We start from the raw sequence: 14,322 nt of genomic DNA, 5'->3' as shown, positions 1-14,322 counted from the left end.
CTTTGAGCAACCTGGTGTAGTGGAGGGTTTCCCTGCTCATGGCAGGGGGGGGTGGAACTAGATGATCTTTGAGGTCCCTTCCAACTCTAACCATTCTATGATTCTATGATCTAGCACCTCAAAGTCTTTCTTGTAATGAGAGGTCCAAAACCGTATATAGTATTTGAGATGAGGCCTCACCAGTGCTGAGTACAGGGGGACGATCACTTCCCTAGTCCTGCTGGCCACACTATTTCTGATACAAGCCAGGATGCTAGCAGCCTTCTTGGCCACTTGGGCACACTGCTGGCTCATATTCAGCTGGCTGTCAATCAACATCTACGAGTTTATCGAGGGTGCACTTGATCCCCTCATCCAGATCATTGATAAAAGATATTAAATAGAACTTGTCCCAGTACTGAGCCCTGGGGAACACCACTTGTGACCGGCCACCAACTAGATTGAACTCTAATCACCACAACAATTTGGGTGCGGTCATCCAGCCAGTTTTCTACCCAGCAAAAAGTACACCTGTCCAAGCCATGAGCAGTCAGTTTCTCCAGGAGAATGCTGTGGGAAATGGAGTCAAAGGCTTTACTAAAGTCTAGGTAGACAACACCCACAGCCTTTCCCTCATCCAATAAGCAGGTCATCTTGTCACAGAAGATCAGGTTAGTCAAGCAGGACTTGCCTTTCCTAAGCCCATGCTGACAGGGCCTGATCACCTGGTTGTCCTGTACCTGGCACATGATGTCATTCAGAATTATCTGCTTCATAACCTTCCCTGGCACCAAGGTCAGATTGACAGGCCTGTAGCTCCCCGGATCCCCCTTCTGGCCCTTCTTATAAATGGCTTGGTGAGCACTTCCACCAGCTCCCTCAGTACCCTTGGGTGGATCCCATCCAGCCCCATAGACTTGTGTGTATTTAAGCAGTGTAGCAGGTCACTAACCATTTCCCTTTGAATTATGAGGGCTTCATTCTGTTCCCCGTCCCTGCCTTCCAGCTCAGGGGGCTGGGTACCTGAAGAATAACTGGTCTTACTATGAAAGACTGAGGCAAAGAAGGCATTAAGTACCTCAGCCTTTTCCTCATCCTTTGTCACCATGTTTCCCTTCACATTCAATAAAGGATGGAGATTGTCCTTAGCCCTCCACCTGTTGGTAATATATTTATAAAAATATTTCTATTGCCTTCTACAGCAGCTGCCAGATTAACTTCTAGTTGGGCTTTGGCCCTCCTAATTTTCTCCCTGCATAACCTCACAACATCTTCGTAGTCCTCCTGAGTCGTCTGCCCTTTCTTCCAAAGGTCTTAAACTCTCCTTTTTTTCCTGAGTTCCGGCCAAAGCTCTCTGTTCAGCCAGGCCGTCTTTTTTCCCACTGGCTCGTCTTCTGGCACATGGAGATGGCCTGCTCCTGCACATTTAAGATTTCCTTGTTGAAGAATGTCCAGCCTTCCTAGACTCCTTTGCCCTTCAGGACTGCCTCCTAAAAGGACTCTGTCAATCAGGCTCCTAAACAGGCCAAACTCCGTCCTCTCGAAGTCCAAGGTGGCGTTTCTGCTGACCCCCCTCCCTACTTCTCCAAGAATCAAAAACGCTATAATTTCATGATCACTATGCCCAAGATGGCTGCCAACCATCAGATCACCCACAAGTCCTCCTCTGTTCACAAACAACAGGTCCAGCAGAGCACCTTCCCTAGTTGGTTTCCTCACCAGCTGTGTCAGGAAGTTGTCTTCCACACACTCCAGGAATCTCGTAGGCCTTCCTCTCCGCTCTACTGTATTTCCAGCAGACATCTGGTAAGTTTAAGTCCCCCATGAGAACAAGGACTCACGATTGTGAGACTTCTCCCAGGTGCTTTTAAAATATTTCATCTGCCTCTTCATCCTGGTTGGGTGGTCTATAACAGACTGCCAGTACGGTATCTGCCTTGTTGGCCTTCCCCTGATTCTTACCCGTAAACACTCAACCCTGTAATCACCATCATTAAGCTCTAAACAGTCAAAACACTCCCTACCACACAGGGCTACCCCAACACCTCTCCTTCTTTGTCCATCTCTTCTGAAGAATTTATAGACATCCATTGCAGCACTCCAGTTGTGCAAGTCATTCCACCATGTTATGGTAACTATATCATAGTCTTCCTGCTGCACAATGGCTTTTGTGATTTTCCTCGTGGCATCACACAAACTAAATTGTTTTGGAAATGAAATACAATTTTGAAATATGCATTTTTCATTGGAGCTCTTCAACATACAATCTGTAAGCCTCTCCACATCTGGGATAAGATGCATCCTACCTTAAACAAGCCTGAATATACATGCAGTGAAAACATGAGTTACTCTTTGTGGTTTGTCCAGGATTGAGAGGGGAGCAGTTTTTTAAATCACAATCTGAAAATTCTTTCAAAATACAGTTTTACCTTTACAAAATATATGTTAATGGTAAATGAGCTACAATGTATTTCTAAACTATATTAAAACAAAGCACATGCCTTGGAAGAGCTGTTAATAATACTATTTTTTTCCCCACTGATTTCTTTGTTAGCATATTTTAGTCCTCTCCCTACAAACCTGGCCATGTGAAAACTTGCACAGAAATCAAACAGAGAAAATCAGTCTAAATTATCTGAACGGAGTAACTGCAAAAGCTACTGTCAGTGAGGAAAGAGATGTTCAAGTTACTCCTAAATACTAGGGCAATTATGAAAATATCCTAGTGCTCAATAAAACCCCACCAAATCCTCCCGCAAGCAAAATACTAGGAATTAAAAGGAAATAGACAGAGAGTAAAAATTAAAAACATCATGATGCCTTTTTACAAATACCTGGCATACTATTCTTCAGTACTGCGTACAGTTTTAGGCTGTATCTGAAAAAAAATCTAAACTAGTGGGGTGAGGGGGAGGAGGAAAACAACAGAAAGAAGAATGATCAAAGGTATGGAACAGTTTCTGTACGAAGAAAGCTTCAATAAACTAAGTCTTTTCAGACAGAAATGACTACATATTTCCTAAAAAAAAAAAACCACGTTGCCATGTAGTACACATTTATAGACTCTAATCGCTTCCTCTAAGTTAGTCTCAATGTTCTGTTGCCACTTTAGTTTCGCCTGATAGGCTGCATCCTCCAGAAACTGCTTACTGACTTGCTTGCCAATTTGCTAATTTGCTCATTCCAGTGTCGCCACATGACTTATCTGTTTACTCTACCATCTTTCTTTAATCACAGATGTAGTCTTCTTATTTCCCTATCTACTCAAGCCTCTTTTATCTGTCTCCCTGTCCTGCCCAAATATCTACTCCTCCTTTACCTCTCTGAATCACTCTGCAGGGCTACAAATTTGATGAAAGCAGCTTAGCACATCATAAAAGTAAGTTTTTCAGCATATGCTTATAAATACATATACTGAACAAGCAGAATAGAGGTATGATCAAGTTACAGTGTGACTTCGGTTTTGTATCACACGTTCTAACTTGCTGCTCTCCACACCCTACTGCTGTCATGTTTTGTCTTAAGCCAGGGTTGGAGTCAGACGTTCTTATTCGTTACGAGAGGTATTCAACTCAGACTCTTTCTTTCTGGAGCCAAGGAAGAAGTCTTAAAATGAAGCAATATCACTTCTTCCAAAAAGTATTAAAAAAACTTTCTACTACTAAGTTATGACAGGATTTTTTTCTCTCTCTCCCTGCCCCATCCCCACTTCTCCACACTCTCCTCTCCCTCTCGGAAAGAAGCTGATGTTTCATAACTTGGCAACTTCAGTCACTGGAATTGTACCTTGGATTTAGAAGCCCAGAGGTACTCTGTGCTGCTGAGACATGTTTGCTTGTTTCCATGGAGGAACAACTACAGGACCAAGCAGTAAGTCCTAAAGTAAGCACTCATGCTCTTTCCTTGTGTTGTACTCACGGCATCCTCCGTAGCTATTGATATTTAAAGAATCTGAGACCTTATCAGATTGAAAATTCACAAACTGCTAATGGTACCAGAAACATCTCCTCCACAAATCAGTTCTGTCCCCTTCCATCACCCCCACAGTTCTCTAGGCCTCTCCCCTTCCAAAGTGCAAGAATAATTTGTTGAGGTTTGCTTCAGTTTGTTCAAGCTTTCTCTGAGATTGTACTAATGGAGAGAGGTTACAAAACCAGCAATCAATCACCATTTGCAGAAAGCAGAATCTCTTTACAAATCTATCCTCCTTTTCCCTTCCCAAATTTATTTGACAAACACAAAAGTTATCACTGCTGCCTCAGGAAGTCCCTGAGCCACAAGTTGGTGAAAGCAGTGGGAATATTTAGGGAGAGTTATTGCTATGCATTTTCCCGTCTTCATACTGCTGTCCCCAGGCATATGCTATTGACCACTGTCAGAGACAGGAATCTAGGCTAGAAGGAACTATGCCCTGAGCCAGTATGGCCTTCCTTATGCTGTTTCTCTCTCATAGCTCTCAAACATCATCCAAGAATCATATTCACATCACAGTCTCTCACCTGGAATAACACTGCCTTACAGAAAAACACAAATTCTCTTTTTTTCTTTCTTTTTGATTTCATGGCTTCTTTCTTCCTCCTCAAATCCATTCTCTTCTTCAAATTCTTCTCTCCACTGTAGTCATAAGGATTCCTAGCTTTAAATATCTCTAAAATAAAAATTCATCCTGCTTCACAGGCTAGTTTTACCAGCTTTAAAGCATTGGCATGGTTAAGGAGTCAGAACTACACTTAGTGAATCAAGCCTTTGTCCAACAAAGATAATAGGAACAACATGGATTTCACTGGGACAAGAATTAGCTTGCTCTGCAAGTAACAGCTGATATAATCTTTTTTTCACCTATTTGTTCACATCTTCCCCTGTATGGCTCGTTTCCATCTGTCCAGCTGAAGACTATATGCTACAGAAAACCATGTGCCAGTGAAAAGCAATTCGCTCAAGGGAATCCACCTTTGGTTTCCTTCATATTTCATGTTGACTTATTGATCTGATCTCTTATTATTTTAAGGCCTCTACAAGAAAACAGATGTCTTTAAGAGCAACACAGAGGGGAATAAATCAAACCGCAACAAACAAGTCTGAAAACATTTCCCATAGAATAGCACATTCAAAAAGAGTAACTTGTTTTTTTTTTTTTTCCGCTCTATTCCTATATGAATCTTGTCCATCTTCTGATTTCAACCTTGAAGCAGCTATCAATATTTTACTGCACACATTACAATTAAACCCCACTCTGATCTCACTGTCACATTGCAGAGCAAATTTCAGTGAGACAACTTAAGAGGTTAGTATAAATACAGCCTTTCATAAAATAACTAGTCTTCATATACAATACTGTGTTCATTTATTATTGTGTACAATACCTTTGCTTACTGTAGTTATATGTAATTAATAATAGAACATGTATTTTGAATTTTCTTGCATAAAAATAGGACGCTTATCTAGTATGCCTTCATGACTCCATAGCAGATGATCTAAACTGCTTCTAACTGTACAGAAATCTACAGCAAAAAATATTTCAAAAAAATTCTTAATTATTGAGGAATACAACTCATTTAAATTAGAGTTATTACATTTGCACTCTCACTTAAAAGAAAAAACTAATTTGTAAGATAAGATACATTTCACTGAGGATGCAATCTGATTGTAGATTCTTCAATATTTGAAACAGTGGATGAGGAAAACAAGATCCTAAATTGGGCTTTGAGAGTGGAACTAAATTTGCAAGTCTCCAGTTGGATATGACAATGAAAAAAACAGCTGCTTTTTTTCCTCCCCTCATATACACTTCAGGTGCTTCATGCAAGCCACTCACATAAAACGAGGAACACCGTGATGTGTTTTTTACTAAGTCTGAGTAATCACAGAACAGAACATTTTAAATAACCCAGTGTTTTTCCAATAGGAATAATTTCCTATGGCTACTATTATTCATAATTACTAGTGATTTTCTGCTTGCACCCTGTTATGCCCTTCACTTGCTAATTGCCTTTTTTTATTACTGTATTGGAATATGCTGCTTGTTAAAACACAGCATGCTGAGTTAAATGATAGTGACTGCAGCTGCCTTCATCTTGAGAGTAAGTGAAGACAGAACTGCCTTGGAAAGAGACTGAAGTCTTCCCATTTCTGGCCTCATGCCAGGGCTGGGTTTGGTTTTGAAGTCTACTCTGTTTTGAACAGTATTTGGCATACCCTTTGGCCTCTTTGCAAGCTTCCAGAACTTGGTAACTCCAGTCCTGGGTAAATAAGGCCAACTGGAAAATACTCAAACAAAAGTGTACCGTGAATCATCAAAAACTCTGCCATGCAACCCGAAATTAGTGACATAGTTCCTAAGCAAACAGCCAGCTGACAAGCACACTTAGCATTTGAATTAACTATAAATATCTGTACTTAATCTATCTACTACATATATACTACAGCAACAGGAAATAAAACAATAAAGAACAAACTAGCATCCTTTCCTATTACTCTTTTAAACTGATTACAAGAAAGAAAAATTCACATAAATGGGTTTGCAAAACTTTCCTGCCCCATTGGCTTTGATCATGTTTTGTACTGCTCATGTGACTTGCTCAATGCTTTTAGATAATCTGAAGCAATATACAACACAAAATAGAAAATGGTTCATTTTATTCTAAAATGATCACATAAGAGAATATATTCTATAACTCTTTTTTAAAATGCTCTATCACAGTTACTGCTTTCTACAAAAGACTTGGTGGAAAACAATAGTAGTTGTTTTTAAAAAAAACTTTAAGATCTTATTTCACTGTTTGTTTGGGGTTTTTTTCCCAGATGGATCAAAAATTTAACTGCTGCTTATAATTAATCCATGATAATTTAAAACATTGAAACATTGTGATTCCAAACACAAAAGGCATGAATAAATGCATATACAATACATTAATAAAGCACATTAAATCACTTTCTATATCCATCTCCCTTAAGAAGAATATTTGGGGTTTTTTAATTTAAAAAAAAAAAAAAAAAGGAAGAAAAAAGTTGTTATACTAGAGAACCAAGTTTTAGCACCATGCCATACATGCAGGTAGTATTTCTACCTTATTTTCATTAACAAAGACAGCCATTGCACTAGATATCTAGGCAAATTACTTTTTGGAGGGATGGCTGGATGTGTTCACACATTCAGATTCTTTAAGACATCAAATCCCATGGTGAAAGCTTCCACAAAAAATGGATCATTGACCAGCTCGTCTGTGTGTGAATCTAGAAATTAAACAATAAAAGCATTCAGCAGACCTCAGCTGTAAAAGCAGTACATGAAAGAGCTCATCTGGGAAGAGCCATGTCTTAAAGCCAGCAGTATTAACCTAAGTCAATCCCATGAACTACAGCTGTAGCTCACACAGGAAAGCAGAGCAGACAAAAGTAACAAATGTAGGGACACACAGACCATGGCACAACACACAGGAACACTCTTTAAAACTGCAAACCCCTCAAAATTTCAGAAAAAAAAAACCAACTAGAAATTCAGGTCATCATTACAATGTAAATTCTGGCCCCCTATAAATTCTGGCCCATATAAAATTGAACTGTGTGATCAAAGTTGGGCGGGATGTGTGGGTGGTCTTTATTTTGGTTGGTTGTTTTTTTGTTTAAAGGAAATATGACTACTGGTCATCTCATTCAGGAGCTGGTTTTACTGTCAGGTTCTGCCATGGACTTGCATTCACTATTGATGTTGAGGCCCTTGCTTCGGGAGCTAGGATGCAGGTAGAGTAGTGGCTGGGAGCTGCAGGAGAAAGGACAACCATACACCTGAGGCAGCTGGAGGTCATCCTGCATGACTGTCTTCTAGCTTTACACAAGTCCCTTCACCCAAAGACTTGCCACAGAAATGCGCAGTCCTCATTTTATAGGAGCGCTAGCTTGAGAGCCTGAAGGCTGATTAATAAAAGTGCATTTACATTTATTGTTGAAGACAATGGGATTTTTAACTACATTTGATCATGCTTTATTCTTCAAAAGACAAATCACACTGTAGACATGTCAATTTGAGAACCTTTAATTAGTGGACTTCATGTATCTGTGTGTTAGTTCCACATCTGTAAACGTAAGCAAACACTACTGTTCTATTTCTTCATGATATGGTGCCAAATTACTCAGGTATTGCAATAATAAACATGAAAAGACCCGTAAAGAACTAATGCATGGGGTGGAGAGCTGTGCCATAGAATAAATGTGTATTTATTTATCATATGGCACTGTTACATCTTTAACAAGCAGATCGACATAAAATACTGAGAACCTGACCAGCTGACCTCCAGCTATTCTAGTGCGCTATACCAGGCAAAGCTCTCAAGGAAAAAAGTCAGACAGCCTTCAGTTAGACACACGTTTCAAACAGAGGAAATGAAACGGCAACCTTATTTCAGAAATTTCTTCACTTTCAAGAATCTGGAACTATAAGAACATCCTTTCATGGCAGCTCCTATACCTCATCTTCTCCTTACACAGTGCTTGCCTTCCAGGCAAGGATGGACTGAAGCAAACAGCCATCTACATCTGAAACCTGGCCCTCAATTACAGAGCATCTTACTTCATACCAAAGCTGTGAATACAAATATTGAAAACATCCATGTCGCACATTTGGGCTGAACTTACATCTACAAAGATGCGTTCTCTCCTAAGCCTAAATTAGGATACTCTCAGACCTAAATCTCAGTTGGGAAACAAGAAGGAAAAATGTGTTTAATCAACCCACATCTGTATAAAAGAGAGCACACACTGCTCTGCTTGTGTGTGGAGTCAAAATTAATTAGCTTAAGACACTGGTAGGGGAATGGCCTTTTGCTCCCAAGGACCCCTAAACAAGCATCCACAAGGGTGACCTATTTAGATAGCCCAGGCTTGGAAACAAGCACAAGCCTGTCATTGCAAACATCCTGTTTATTATGTCTGCTATTAGACATAAGAGAAGACAAATCTAAGACACTCTCTATAGTCTGCTCTGAAACAGAAATAAGAAAGATAGTGATCTAGGAGAGAGGCTGTGCTTAAAAACCTGCTATGTGAATCAGGGTACTAGAAATTCGCATGAAAATGTCTGCTTCCCTTATACATAGATAATAGTAAACGATTTAGTACATTTCTGCACAGTACTCTGCAGCCAGGCCCAGGCTTGCTTTGCTCATGATCCAAGCCAGGTCAGATCCAGGCTGGCTCTGAACCAGAAGACATGGAGCTATGCTAGAACGGTGCTGAGTCTAAAGTAAAACCTCCCTGTCCTTTTCCTTAGCACAACTTATTAACTTGGACGCAGAACCGCACACAACTGTGGTTCAGATTGGGCTTGTTCCAGCTGATGCACCAGCTAAGACCCGAGGCCTCCAGAAGCAACCACCCTCTACCACTTGCCTGTCACATCACCAGCTCTAGAGTAACAGTGACTTGAAAATGCCAAGTGAAACTAATTGCCAACAGAACTCGGTTACGGAGTCCAAGAGGAAAGAAAGGAATGAATTTCTTGGTTGATTATGATCACGGTTCTGGCACACTTTCATAAAGAAATTAAGTAAACATTAACTTCTGCAGGGTCAGATATTCTTACAGCTGCTTATTCTGTTTTGTTTGTGATGTATTTTGTTCCTGGTAGGCTCAATCAGTTGTACTGAGCGACATTAATACTGTTCTGTATGCTGAAATTAATAGAAAATGAAGTGAAAATATTGTTGTGTATTTTTATAAATAGATTCCAATTGAACTTGCTAAAAAAAAATAGGTTTTAAAACAGAAAAAAAAACAGTGGTTCAAAAATCCCATGGAAATAAGATGCTAAAAGCAACACTTCAGGGGTCATTTTGAACTAAGTTGACTTGTTCTGAAAACGTTCAACTCTTAACTTTTACTTTTGTCCATCATTTAGTTTCAAGATGGAAAAAAACATTTGTAGAAGCTAAATTCTGCATCCTTACTGATGGAAAACTGGTCATCTCTTTCTGAAAAAACTTTTCCATAGCAAGGTTTAAATTGTTCCCAGAAGAACACAAGGAGAGTCACGCTGGTTCAGGCTAGCGATCGATCTAATGAAACCTGTTTATGGGGAAAGCAAGTTCATGAGTAATTCATTTTGTCTTGTCTTACAAGGGTGCTATTGGCATCGCAAAACAGAAGATTTAATGGCATGAGTTTCACATGCTGCTCAAAATACAAAGAATTTGAAGACAAAGAGTTGTCAATTTTATTACGCACATCTAAACAAAAAAGTTTTAAAAACTGATTGATCATATCAAGATATTTATCTAATAGGTATGCTAGGCACAACCCTAGCATTATTTTTACTGGCAAATTTAAACATCTTCAGTCAAATTCCTGAAACAATAAAAAGTTGGAAAAACAACAACTGAAAAACAGGGTCAAACCCCTTTTGTTGAAACCACTTCTTATGACATCAGTATCTTAAAGAGACTTGACTTTCAGAAGCTTTATAAGATCAAGTCTGCAATTTTTAGGGGTTGGGGAAAAATGGTGGAAAAACACGCCATTCAATACTAAAAATAATATTCAATAATAACAATGATAACTATGCAGCCAAGAAAATGGTTTATAATTTACATCATTTAAAGACATGTCTACTTTAAAATACTGTCTTGTGTGCCAGTATTTTAGAAAATTGTATACTGAAAATACACTTTTTCCTTTTATTTCTAAGCAGCCTAGTAAGAAAATTATCTTTCATTAGGTGTGATAAATACCAGAGCGAACTGCAAATTATATAAATGGATTCTTTCCATCTTTATATATTCAGATAATAATTTTCTGAAAGATACACTTCAGTAAAACAAGTTAACTGACTCAGTAAATAGTTAATCAGCTGAGATTTAATGGTCTATGATATCAGGAGTGGAGAATCAAGACACCCACTGTTTCACTTCCAGTCTCAAAAAAAAACCCCAACCCTACAGAAGTTGAAATATATGTAGGCAAGTATATTCATATATTTGTTACCAAGAGCTAAATATTAAGAATTTATTGTTCTTATTAAAAAGGCTTCGTCATCATCTAAATTTGAGTTAAGATTCCAAACATGGGTCTAGTTTTCTTTTTCTGTGAGAGATTTGAGCGTTACCTGGCACCTGATACATTTCTTCTCACAGAGGTAATTCTCACTGTTATCAGTTCACTTCTTAGAACTTACAGGTTTTTTTGTTTTGTTTTGTTTTTTAGTAAAAAAAAGGTATCATAAATAGGTTTAATTGCAGCCTTCAAAAAACATCACTATAGCTAGCTGTCATAAAAGCACAGACATTACAATTATGTGCAGTATCAGCCACCCCTATGTTGTACACTTTGTATTACTCACTGCCACATTCTTTCAAAGATCACTTCAAGCTACTTGCTACCGCATCACTCAGATGATTGCTCAGCCTGTTAACAAACGACCAGATCCTTTTAAAAAAATCACTGTTTACTATGAACTTTCTTGTTGGCATGCACTGCACTCTTTGTTCCTATGTGTATGATCTTACATATGGTTGCATGAGGAGGATATATTATTATTTTTTTAGAGAACACAATCTATAAAGTGTTGTGAGAAGACTTTTCTTTGACACAGAACTGAGGCAGTGATATACTTTTCTGAACAATGATTTTGCATTTACTCCTAAGTCTGACGAAACCGTCAAATGGCACCAGACTTGTCACTACTTTCCACAAAATGCGACAGGAACTGCTCTTCTAGATCTGTTGTTAAGTTCTTAACCCCTTTGGCATATGCCATCGTGATGCTATCCAGTGCTAATTTTTAGTTAGACCTCAGGTCACAATTTTTAATAGCAAGTGGATTGCATCTAACCAGTTATTTTATTACATATGATTTAATTTGTATAAGATCTATTTTCTACAATATAATCTTAATATAAATCCTTTAGACATGAAGTAGCTATCATACATAGGCACTACAGAGATCTGTAGCTAACTAGAAGAGTTCAACATTTCCGTGCTTCCTAATCTAGCAACGTGCCTGTAGGTCCAGATCATGTTTCAGCCTTTCAAGGAAGCTATATGATGAATGTGCATTCATGGATCAAGCAGTGGTTGTTACCTATTACTTTAATAACCTCACCCAGAACTCTATTAATGCTAAACTTATCAAGACATTCAGAATAATCACTGACTCAGAATAAACAATCTCAGCCTGACTAAGAACCCACTGGTATCACTGGAGTCTTTCGCAATTACTCGGGTAGCCTTTGGAATAGATCCACTCTCATCAGGTTGTTGACAAAATGATAGTTGTTGGAAATCAATGATTTCAAAAGTTACAAGCTGTCCTCATGCGCTGGAAATATCAGATTAAGGAAAGATGACTGTGGTGAATATCAGTGTACGCAGAAAGGGAAAAGAATTCGATATTATCTGCACTATAAATTTATATATAACCCCATATGGAACAGTAAAAAAATGAAACAACCTCAATCAATCATCCTTACCGATTCAATGCAAAAGCATAATGAAATTTAATGTTGTGTTGATCAGCCAGATCACAGGTAGGAAGCATTTTTAGTGTTTCTACCAGCTTCACCATAGCATCATAGTCCTGGTATGAATTTAAAAAAAAAAAAAAAAAAAAGACAAAAGAAAGAAAATAAAAGAAACTGAAAGCAGAGGAAAGCATCACTGAACTAAAACTCATCACGACTGTTAGACACTATCTCACCTGACTGTTGCTAGAAGAGTCAGTGAAACAGCCACAAACTGTGAGAGGAATTAAACAGGAATTTTGTCTATCTATCCATGTCAGTGCTTGACTCTTCCTCACCTCAATGTCACTGCCCAAATTACCAAATCCCTCTGGCCAGTTTGATTGATTACAATCCCAGCACAAGGAAGGACAGGTGATGAGTCTGGCTTTTTCAGGCCTTATTAAGGACTTCTGATGAATGACACTCATCAGGTCTTCGCAGACTCAAGCATAGTTTATTCTGCAGTACATCAGCTGGTTGTGCATTCATTTTGGTTTCTCAGGGCATACACATTGCTGAAGAGGCCAGTTTACTAACATCACAAATGGCCTCACTCAATTTTTTTGTTCAAAACGTGTTTCGAGATGATGACATTTCTCTAGAGAGAAGACCCTTCAAAAGGATGCAATGAAGCTGGATAAAGTGCCGCAGGATAATATACATCTCAGAATGGAAAGTTCTGTAATACAGGATGATGTGGTCACTCACTGCTCTCATGACTTATTTATAATTTCAAAACAACCAATGTAGCTCCTGATAGAAAAAAAATTCCATAGAATGGTTGGAAGTATATTTTAAAAGGGATGTCAAACACACAGACTGGCAGTTTGGAAATACAGTACACAGGCTGTGTTTTTGCAAAAACAGAACTTATTTAAAAAACAAAATCAAGAAAAAAAAGGTGCAGTTATATTTTAAAAACAAATTAATGTTTCTTTGAATGGTGGTTCCCAACTTGGGTATCTCTGGCCAATACAATGGTCACAACAAATGCATTTTCTTCATTTCTAAATATATTTGACTTTGGGATTGGTGAAGGAAAGAGAAGGAAGGGAAAAGAAAACATCTTGCTTCAGTAAGGGATTTTTTTTTTTTTTTTTTTTTTTTTTAGGGAGGTTAAAAATTAGTAAAAACAAAGGAGGAGATCTCAGGAAGTCACCTAATCTGTGTCTCTTGTTCATAGGCAAAATAAATAAGAGTCTAAAGCCCCTTAAGTTGCCCAACAGACCAATCAAACTGTTAAACAATGTAACAATTCTGTGTCAGCTTTGAATCACCGCTTAGCAAACAATGAAGTATAGAACAAACAAGAGCCAAAATCCCATGGTAAAATGGGATTCCTCACTCTTTAAGAACATACCTGAATATCTCTGTAAGAAAGAAGCAGGTTTATGACAATGTCAGAAGTCAGCACTTCAGTATTATCCATACGAAGCTTAATCCTGGCCAGCTCCTTAGCTAGTTCATCTCCTTGATACTTCTCTCTAGCTTTTCTAATATCATTTAGCAGTGTTTCTTTATAATAGGCACTAAAGAAATAAGATAGACATATGGGAAGACGACTGTTAGATATTTCTTACGAAACATGGTTGTATTTCTAATATAAACCACCATTTCCTCAGTGAGGTGTACATCAAATGTTTCCACATTTTTTCTTAACTCATTATACATATTCCACCTTGCATGACCTCAGACTGTGGGGCTATGTATCAATACGTTTATAACCAGGATTGTGAGATACATTTATCATCACAGTAAAACTGGGGCGTTTCTTTGTCCCATTGCTGATCACGACAGATGTGGTACTTTGTACCTGTATCCTAAAGAAGGCAGCAATTGGGATAATAAAGTG

The 14,322-nt window shown here is 38.4% G+C and overlaps 1 protein-coding gene across 2 annotated transcripts in view; it reads right to left on the bottom strand.

The window, feature by feature from the left end:
- MAP3K15 (mitogen-activated protein kinase kinase kinase 15) overlaps positions 1 to 14,322 on the bottom strand; it is a 93,705-nt gene that overhangs the window by 38,343 nt on the left and 41,040 nt on the right. For both annotated transcript variants that reach the window (XM_086608999.1, XM_086609006.1), the window contains 2 exons: positions 13,831 to 13,999; positions 12,438 to 12,544 (listed from right to left, as the gene is read on the bottom strand). In XM_086608999.1, the coding sequence (XP_086465125.1) occupies positions 12,438 to 12,544; positions 13,831 to 13,999 (276 nt within the window). The remainder of the gene's footprint in view (positions 1 to 12,437; positions 12,545 to 13,830; positions 14,000 to 14,322) is intronic.

The sequence above is a fragment of the Tauraco erythrolophus genome, chromosome 1, assembly GCF_009769465.1.
Source record: "Tauraco erythrolophus isolate bTauEry1 chromosome 1, bTauEry1.pri, whole genome shotgun sequence".
Taxonomy (NCBI): domain Eukaryota; kingdom Metazoa; phylum Chordata; class Aves; order Musophagiformes; family Musophagidae; genus Tauraco; species Tauraco erythrolophus.
The sequence above is the reverse complement of the archived record's forward strand: the minus strand, read 5'-3'. Positions and strand labels throughout refer to the sequence as shown.